Source organism: Gopherus flavomarginatus, chromosome 12 (genome assembly GCF_025201925.1).
Source record: "Gopherus flavomarginatus isolate rGopFla2 chromosome 12, rGopFla2.mat.asm, whole genome shotgun sequence".
Taxonomy (NCBI): domain Eukaryota; kingdom Metazoa; phylum Chordata; order Testudines; family Testudinidae; genus Gopherus; species Gopherus flavomarginatus.
Genome location: NC_066628.1, coordinates 16406302 through 16415269, shown reverse-complemented (window position 1 = coordinate 16415269; position 8968 = coordinate 16406302). Strand labels below are relative to the sequence as shown.

Genomic DNA, 8968 nt, shown 5'->3' with positions numbered 1-8968 from the left:
CCCCCACTCTGAACCTTAGCGTCCAAAAGATGGGGTATCAGCATGAATTCCTCTAAGCTTAATTACCAGCTTAGTACTTGTAGCACTGCCACCAGCCAGGAATTCCAGTGCCTGGTACACTCTGGTCCCCCCAAAACCTTGCCCGGGGACCCCCAAGACCCAGATCCTCTGGACCTTAACACAAGGAAAGTAAACCCTTTCCCTCACCATTGCCTCTCCCAGGCTTCCCCTCCCTGGATTACCCTGGAAGATTACTGTGATTCAAGGTCCTTGAATCTTAAAACAAAGAGGAAAATTCACCTTCCCCCCTCCTTCTCTCTCCCCCTCCCAGACTCTCCCTGAGAGAGAAAGTAATCCTAACACAGAGAGAAAATTAACCTTCCTCTCCCCCTTCCCTCCTTTCTCCCCACCAATTCCCTGGTGGATCCAGACCCAGTCCTCTGGGGTTTCACCAGAATAAAAAAACAATCAGATTCTTAAACAAGAAAAGCTTTTAATTAAAGAAAGAAAAAACAGTAAAAATTATCTTTGTAAATTTAAGATGGAATATGTTACAGGGTCTTTCAGCTATAGACACTGGGAGTACCCTCCCAGCCAAAGTATACAAGTACAAATTAAAATCCTTTCAGCAAAATACAAATTTGAACTCCTTCCAGCCAAATACACATTTGTAAATAAAGAAAGCAAACATAAGCCTAACTCGCCTTATCACTTAGTACTTACTATTTTGAATCTATAAGACCCTGTAGCAGGGAGATTGGAGAGAAACGTGGTTGCACATCTGGTCACTCTCAGAACCCAGAGAGAACAACCACCAAAAACTAACAGCACACACAAACACTTCCCTCCCTCAAGATTTGAAAGTATCCTGTCCCCTGATTGGTCCTCTGGTCAGGTGACAGCAAGGCTCACTGAACTTGTTAACCCTTTACAGTCAAAAGAGACATGAAGTACTCCTGTTCTATTAACCCGTAACTATCTGTTTATGACAACCCCAAACTACGTATTTCAGTGAATAAATATATCAATCTAGCTAAATTTCAAAAGCAAGTGTTGCTTCAAAGTGAAAAGTGCAAATGGTTCCTTTGGAATATGTCCAAGAAACACTTCCACTTCTCTGAATTTTTTTTCATCTGAAACTATTTGGCAAATTCAATCTGAATATGTGACGTTTTAGTCGACCCCAAACTACATATTTCAGTGAATAAACCGTATCTCCAAATGATGTCACTCAGCTGTGCTGGCTAGCACAAGAAATACACAGCTCTAGACAAAACAGCCAGCACACCTACATGCAATACCCTGGCTTGGGTTCCTCACTGCTAGGGAATGTGCAATGCTTTGGCTTTGGACAGACTTCCGTGGGGTGCCCCATATCCTTTCCCCGCAGCTCGCGGCTTTTCTTCCAAATCAAGGTGGTTTTCCCACTCAGCTAGCTTTCTCTGACTTTGTCTGGTCCACAGTTAAACAGGAATCTCCTCCCAGCTATCAAAGCATGCCCATCTCCTCCCCTCTCATTCCGGTCTTTGCCTGGCTTCTGCCTGAAGTTTCCTGCTTCTGTGAGTCTTCTCTCCAGTTAATGTGTCCCCATCCCAGCACCTGGTGTCTCTGCTTCTCCCTGGTTGATTTTTTTGCTTCCCCCTGCTGGCACAGGAACCGGAGGGGTGGACCCTGCCAATCTCAGAGAACCCAATTTCCAAGGTGTGTCTGCCTGAATGGGTGACCATTTAAGGTCTAACAAATGAACATTCTCCCTAGTTTTGCTGACCCATCCCTCCCCGGTCAAGAAAACGTTGGGCTCCACATGAAGGCTCCATAGCCCAACAATTTCATAATACCGACTTTACACAATCAGCTGGAATTCCCGAGATGGATGGGGCAGATCCCCAAATCGTCACTGGAGTGATGCCAAGAGAAGAGCGACAGAGCCAAAAAAACAGAGTTGAAAATGACACTTAAACCTAAACCCCACTATAAACTCAATCCCAACTCCCACGATACCCTTAACCTTAACCTCATAATAACCTTAACCCCAAGCCCCATGATATCCTTCACCTTAACCCCGCAATACACTTAATCCCACGATAACCGTAACCTTCAAAGCCATGATATCCTTCATGTTAACCCCATGATACTCTTTACCCCATGATAACCTTAGCCCCAATCCGCACAATATCCTTAACCCTAAATCCATGATATCCTCTACCCCATGATAACCACATCCCTCACCTAGGCACTGTCCTTGTCACTCTCTTCTGAGCACACTCAGTTGGCAATAACAGAGGGGAAGTGAAAATCACCACCCAGTGACCTGGGCCATCACACTTTTTCGTTTGGTTTTCTAGCACGCCCGTACTGGGGTGACACCAGGCAGAGCAGAATGAAAGCAGTCACAACCTGTTCAGCATGTTAAATTTAGCAGCTGTTATTTCTTTGCTTAGGTTCCCAGAAAATCAGTCTCCGTTATTCTCTATAGATCTAGGGAGGGACACACAGATGCCCATAAAAACCTGCCCCGGCACTTACATTGCCCAGTCGGGCTTTGGTTGGAGCACTGGAGGCAGCTGCATGCAGCCAAGACAGGCCTGGGGAAGGCTGAACCATGGAATGTCTCTGTTCCCCAGTGGCCCTAGCACTGCTGGCGATGACCCTGCTGCAGGGTGAGTGTGGGATGGGGATGTAGGGGGAGGGGAGTGAGATACAGATTGTGGGGGAAGGAATTGGACTAGTGAATAACAGGGGGATCAACCCCTTGGCTCCTCATAGATCCCCGAGCCCATCCGCCGTGGATTTGTGCATTCAGTCCTGAACTGCCCCTCTCAGTTCAACGGGGAGTGTTGATTCTTGCACCTACTGGTGAGAATTGTGGCTGGTGCTGAGGATGGCAGGGCTGCTCGGGGGCATTGGGTGGAGCTACTGGCACTCAGTCCCCTCCACACACCTTCTGCAATGCCCTCACCCCTAGCATACACATTAATATCTTTCCCTTCTCTTTCTTCACTCCCTAGGTCCTCAGGGGACCTGGAATCAGACAGGTAAGACACCCACTGCAAAACTCCAGCCTTACCTTCCCCGGGTATGTGCCATGAGAATGAGACTGGGAGCCTGGACTCCTGGGTTCTAACTCCAGGTCTGAGAGCAGAGTGGGGGCTACTGGAGGGAGGGAGAGGGGCTGAAAGTCAGGACTCCTGGTTCTGTGCTCTTCCCATTTAAATGCTGCTCCTCTCCAGGGTGTGGTCAGCCCAGAATCTCTGGCCGAATTGTTGAGAGAGGGGACGCCGCAAGGGGCCAGTGGCCATGGCAGGTCAGCATCCAGTACAATAGACACCACTGTTGCGGTGGGTCTCTCATCTCAGCCCAGTGGGTTGTGTCAGCAGCTCATTGCTTCCTATTGTGAGTAACTGGGATGAGTAGGGACCAGGACAAACGACAGACCTCCTGCCTGGATCTATGCCAGGCAAACCTTCTCTGGATGGCATCACTGTGTGGCTGTTCCCCAGATGCCCCACCCCAGAGGTGGCTGCATCTCAGAATCAGGTGGACCATCCCCATGTGGCATCCTGGGTGGTTTTCTTCCAGCTGCCCTGCCCCAGAGGTGGCAGCCTCTTACCGTCAGGTGTTCCCTGTACCCAACTGCATTTTTGCTTGTATTTGCAATCCAGTTTCCCCCACTGATCATTGCTTTTCCTCTGCTTCCCAGCTCTTTCCCCCAGTCTGCCTATCGTGTGAACCTCGGGGAGCACCAGCAGTCCAATCCCTCCCCAAGCTGGGTCTCGTCCACTGTGCGCCAGATCCTTGTCCACCCCGATTACAACAGGGGGACCCGTGCAGCTGACATTGCCCTAGTGCAGCTGGCAGAGCCAGTACGACACACCGACAAAATCCTCCCTGTCTGCTTGCCTGGCCCCTCCGACTCCGTCCCTGACAATCACATGTGCTCTGTCACTGGTTGGGGGAGAATAGACTCTGAGGGTAAGACCATCCACCGGGGCAGATGCTATCACTCTGTGACTCAAGCCCTGTGCTCCTGGAGCCCTGTGATTCCTGCTGCATCATGAAATAATCCCCGCCCAGCTCTCTGCTGCCCCCTGCCAGCTGGCTACCACCAACTTGCTGTATCCCTCAGCCATTTGTGAGGCAGCTAATCTATTGATCTCAGGTGGGAAACTTGTGTTTTAGATACAAATGGCCCCTGCATTGGAACCCCCCTCTGGGGGCAGCGCGGCACAGACTGGGTCCTATGGTGCTGGTTGTGGCTCTGGAAGCTGGGTGGAGGTGGGGAATGGATGCAGGGAAGTGAAGGGAATATGACATGGGGAGGAGATGGGGTGGAGGATGGCTAGAGAGGAGGAGAGTGAGTAGGGGAGGTAGATGGGGACAGGAATTTGTCAGGCATGGGGGTGGGTTGCAGGAGGCGATGGATCCAGTACTCTTGTTCTCTCCCCTCCAGTCTCTCTCCCACCCCCCAAGATGCTGCAGGAGGTTCAGGTCCAGCTGATCGACACTGCAGCCTGCAACGCCCTCTACAACATCAACACGGCCTCGAACATCGGCAGGGACCCCATCAAACCCGACATGATCTGTGCCGGCTACGCCGAAGGGCAGAGGGACTCCTGCCAGGTGAGCGAGATGTTTGGGTTGGGTGGATGCACGTGAGCCCCAGCCTGGCTCCCTGTCACCATCTAGGGCCTGCAGTGAGTAGAACAGCTGCTGCAGCCACAGAGCTCTAGACCCAGCTTCCTTCAAGCAGGCAGGAGCACCTCTGACTTTTAGAGCCATGTGGAGTCACAGTGCCATGCCTAGGCCCCAGCTCCTGGAGTCCTGTGATTAGGGCAGAGCCCCAGCTTTTATTTGTGGTTAAAGGAATAGTAGAACCTTTGTGATTGGGTAGAAAAGAGGGACAATGTGGCTAGAGAGTAACTGAGGCCTGCCTGAGTCTGCAGAGAGCCTGAGCCAGTCACTCTGAGATGGGTAAATACTCGATGCATCAATATGGAGGGTGTTAACTCCCAGCCCCACTGCTCTGGGGAGCCCTGCCACTGGTCTCTGTGTAAGGCATCAAACTCTGCTCCTGGGTTCCCGGCTGGGTTCAATGGGCCCCTGAGGAACACCAATTGTGTCTGCAAGACCTGCAGCCTCAGACAATCCCTACCCCATCTGTTCCAATGAGGGACTCATCAGTGTCAAAACCGTTCCAGCCTCAGCTTCCATAGCTACATTTTCAAATTTGGGGGCTGCCAAGCTGAAATCCTGCCGCACCCCGTGATGTGCCCTCAGATGGTCCTTTGGGTAGCTTTGGGGTTAGTCCTGGGATCCCACTCTGTCCTACATACCACTTTAATTACTCAGCTCAGTGCTGTGGAGGGTCCTCTCCCACTCAAAGTTTATCCAGCTTTGGGCTCTCATCCTTCCTTCCCCTAGGATTGTGGGACCCGAGCAGGCCCCGCTTCTAAGTTTCCCCACATGACCTTACAGGGAACCAGAGACCTGTGGGGCTGGAAGGGACCACAAGAGGTCACCTAGTCCAGCCTCTTGTGCAGAAGCAGGACCACGTACATCTGGATGAGCCCTGGCAGGGGTTCATCCAACTTGCTCTTAAAAGCCTCCAGTGACGGGGATCCCACAACCTTCCTGGGAAGCCTGATCCAAACGACCCTGAGAGTAGATTGACCCTGATAGTGGATCCCTAGAATCTCACCATCCTGTTGAAACACTTTGGATTCAAAGCTTCACCCATGATCTGTGCGTAACTTACCTGGAAGCTCAGACCTGGTGAAGGATTCATTCCCTGGGACCCGGGTGACTGTTCCAGCCTCTGGATTTCTTAGGGGCCAGTTTGTGAAGTTGTCCATAGCGACCAGCCAACATTTGCTTCTAGATTCTGTCTCCAGCAAAGCCTCAACCATGTCAGCAGCAACGGGCCCCATCAGTGCCCCTAACAAGTTACCGCCGCGTCCTGGCGCTGGCTGTCTTAGGTGAGCTCTTTTTCACAAGCAGCATCACGTTTCCTGCCTCTGATTTCTACATCCACCCAGCAGAAATTTGCCCTTCGCTTGGCTAAGGTTTTTGCAACCCTCAAGTGTCCAGTAATTTTAAGATCATGACATAACCCTTTTCAGAGTGTCCTTTTCCAGTGTCTCTGGAACAACCAGCTGATCCCTGGACTCATCACTTGCTGGCGCTTCACTCCCATCACCAGATGGCAGCAGAAAGCTCCTTCCTCAGCACAAGGCCGGATAAAAGATTTCAGATGACACTTTTTTTTCAGCTGTGAGCTGTTTTGGCAGGAGGAAAGAAATCCCACAGATTGCAAAATGTTTTGATGATCAATTTTACGAAAGAAAAAGCACTAGGGGGCTCTGGGACACCCCCATGCTAGACCCCATGCCCCACCCAAAGCTGAGGACAGAACCCAGGAGTCCTAGCCCCCGCTCCTCTCCCAGAGCCAGGTACAGAACCCAGGAGTCCTGGCTCCCAGCCTCCCCTGCTCTGACCCACCAGCCCCCACTACCCTCCCAGAGCTGGAGAGAGAACCTAGGTATCCTGGCTCCCAGCCCCGCCCCCCCCCCAAGAAGTGGCTATTAACAGCCTTCCCTCTGGCTACACCTCTCCCACCCCTGGGAGCCGATCTCCTGCGGGGCAGCGCCCGGCTGCGGGGCAGGAGGAAACAGAAACCAGCAGAGGTTTTACTTTCAGTTCTGCTGGAGAAAATGCTGAGGAGACAGAGTAAGCTGTGGGGCAGGTCATGGAGGGAGAGTGGGGAACTACCATCCCCGGGGGGGGCAGGATCTCCCCCTCCAGTCGATTTCCCCCTCCGGGGCAGATTTGCCCCCTCTCCAGGCTACCCCCGCCCCCAGATGTCTGTGACTCTCTCTCGGTGGGAGGCTGCTCTGGTTCCCCCTTAGCTTGGAACACGCACCAGCACCAGCAACCAGGCCAGCTGGGAGCCCAGCCCCTCCCCACAAGGCCAGCCCCATGTGTGCCCTGAGGCTGGACAGCTCGGAGATGGGGGGTGATCTGGGCCAGCCCCCGGCTGGGTAAGGACACAGGACAATGGAGGCCCCAGTCCCAGGAGGCCTTTGGGGCGGGGGGGCTGGAAGCTCCTTCACTGGATGGTTTAAGAAGGAGGCTGCGAAACCATCTGTCCTGAGTGGTTCAGACACAACAAATCCTGCATCTTGGCAGGGGCTGGGACTGGCTGACCCTGGGGTCCCCCTGACCCTGTGGCTCTCTGCTGAGAAGCCCCCTGCACTTCTGACCCGGGGCCCTTGTCTCTCCTCCCCTCCACCGCGAGGACCAGAGATTTGCAGTCAAATCCACAGCAGAGTGTTTACACCCGTTTCCCCATTTTGGGCCCCGGGTGGTTTCTCTGACTTCTGAGCTGTTTCCCTTTGGAGGAGAAATTGGGGCGAGGAGCCAGGCCTGCTTTTTGCTGTGATCTCTGGGATGCCGCCCGGGTCATATCCGAAAAGTCAGACTTCCCTGCGTGCGCACACACATACTTTTCCATCAGTAATGGTTGAAATGCGCAGACAGCCGCAGTGAGAAAAAGGCAGCTCCACAATCTCTTAAACTTTGCTTTAAGACTGTTGGCTTTGCATTTTTGAACAAGGGATGTTGACAATTTGTGTTCTAGAGCTTTCACTTTCAATTCATTTCAATGTAATTAAATAATTATAGTCTGACACCCCCCCACCATTGTCAGACCCACCTCATCATTTCCCACAACTGTGAACATTGAATCAATACATTTGTTTAAATGCTCAAACTCCAAACTCGCACAAAGGGGCCCCTGGGGACCCGGCCAGGGGCCATGCCTGGGCTCTGTTCAGGCAAAGGATTAAAGCATGTGGGGCCTGGTGTACTGAGACCAGAGGTGCCGACTTTCCAAGGTACTGGAGGGTGCTCAACCCCTGGCTCTGCCCCAAACCCTGCCCCCACTCCACCGCTTCCCCACCCCACCTCTTCACCCAATTCCATCCCCTCCCTCGAGTGTACCATGCCCTTAGATTCATAGATTCTAGGACTGGAAGGGACCTTGAGTCATCAAGTCCAGTCCCCTGCCCTCATGGCAGGACCAGATACTTTCTAGACCATCCTGGGTAGACATTTATCTAACCTACTCTTAAATATCTCCAGAGATTCCACAACCTCCACAACCTCCCTAGGCAATTTATTCCAGTGTTTAACCACCCTGACAGTTAGGAACATTTTCCTAATGTCCAACCTAAACTTCCCTTGCTGCAGTTTAAGCCCATTCCTTCCTCCCCTCTCCTCCCAGCACCTCCTGCTTGCCTCAAAACAGCTGATCACGGTGGAGGGGAGGTGCTGGAAGGGAGGGGGAGGTGCTGATTGCTGGGGCTTGCTGGTGGGTGGGAGGCACTGGGGGGAGGAAGGCAGCTGATGGGGGGATGCCAGTGAGTGTCCAGCACGCACCATTTTTTCCCTGGGGGTGATCCAGCCCCGGAGCTGAGACCCTCACACCGTCGCCTGCTGAGTGTCCAGCAGGGAGCCTCTCCCAGGGCAGGGGGTGAGTGGCAATGAGCAGAGAACAAAGCATCTGCCTCGTTGGTCCCTGGTGCTTCCCTGTCTGTCTGTCTGTCTGTCTCCAGCTGGTATCTTGTGTCTTAGCTTGTAAGGGCTGGGACGACCTCAATGGACTGGCCTGATGGGGCACCAATCTCAGTCAAGGAGACCTGTGCAGTGCCTAGCGTGACGGGGTCCCCAGTGTCAGTCAGTTGGGGTGTGTGTGTAGTATCCAGGGTGATGGGGTCCCCAATCTCAGTGGAGGAGGCGCTGTGCAGCACCTGACGTGATAGGCAGCCCCTACGCTCTGCTCTTCCACAGCTAATATCAACCTGTGGAGCCCGTGGGAGGCTGTTGCCATGGCAGGATTGGCCCTAGCAAAACCAGCAAGTCAACATGTTTGAATGGATCTCAATTCCTAGAATCCTAGAAGACTAGGGCT

The 8968-nt window shown here is 52.8% G+C and overlaps 1 protein-coding gene across 2 annotated transcripts; it reads left to right on the top strand.

Annotated features, from left to right (window-relative positions):
- The first annotated feature begins 788 nt into the window (after positions 1 to 788).
- LOC127032867 (serine protease 27-like) lies at positions 789 to 7434 on the top strand. 2 transcript variants are annotated; one of them, XM_050920463.1, is made up of 6 exons: positions 789 to 1941; positions 2477 to 2660; positions 3009 to 3035; positions 3701 to 3972; positions 4451 to 4620; positions 5829 to 7434. In XM_050920463.1, the coding sequence occupies exons 2-6, from the start codon at positions 2497 to 2499 to the stop codon at positions 5937 to 5939; spliced, it is 744 nt and encodes a 247-aa protein (XP_050776420.1). In that variant the 5' UTR covers positions 789 to 1941; positions 2477 to 2496; the 3' UTR covers positions 5940 to 7434. The 2 variants fall into 2 exon arrangements, with proteins under 2 accessions (XP_050776420.1, XP_050776419.1); XM_050920462.1 differs by lacking the exon at positions 3009 to 3035 and having other exon boundaries at positions 789 to 2660.
- Positions 7435 to 8968: the final 1534 nt, after the last annotated feature.

What these genes read in the sequence shown, in the direction of transcription:
- LOC127032867 (XM_050920462.1), top strand. Translation starts at nt 2,407, where the DNA reads ATGTTAAATTTAGCAGCTGTTATTTCTTTGCTTAGGTTCCCAGAAAAT. An exon ending in GGCGATGACCCTGCTGCAGG is followed by an intron (nt 2,661 to 3,700) that starts GTGAGTGTGGGA and finishes TCTGCTTCCCAG; the next exon opens with CTCTTTCCCCCAGTCTGCCT. An exon ending in GGCAGAGGGACTCCTGCCAG is followed by an intron (nt 4,621 to 5,828) that starts GTGAGCGAGATG and finishes TGGATTTCTTAG; the next exon opens with GGGCCAGTTTGTGAAGTTGT.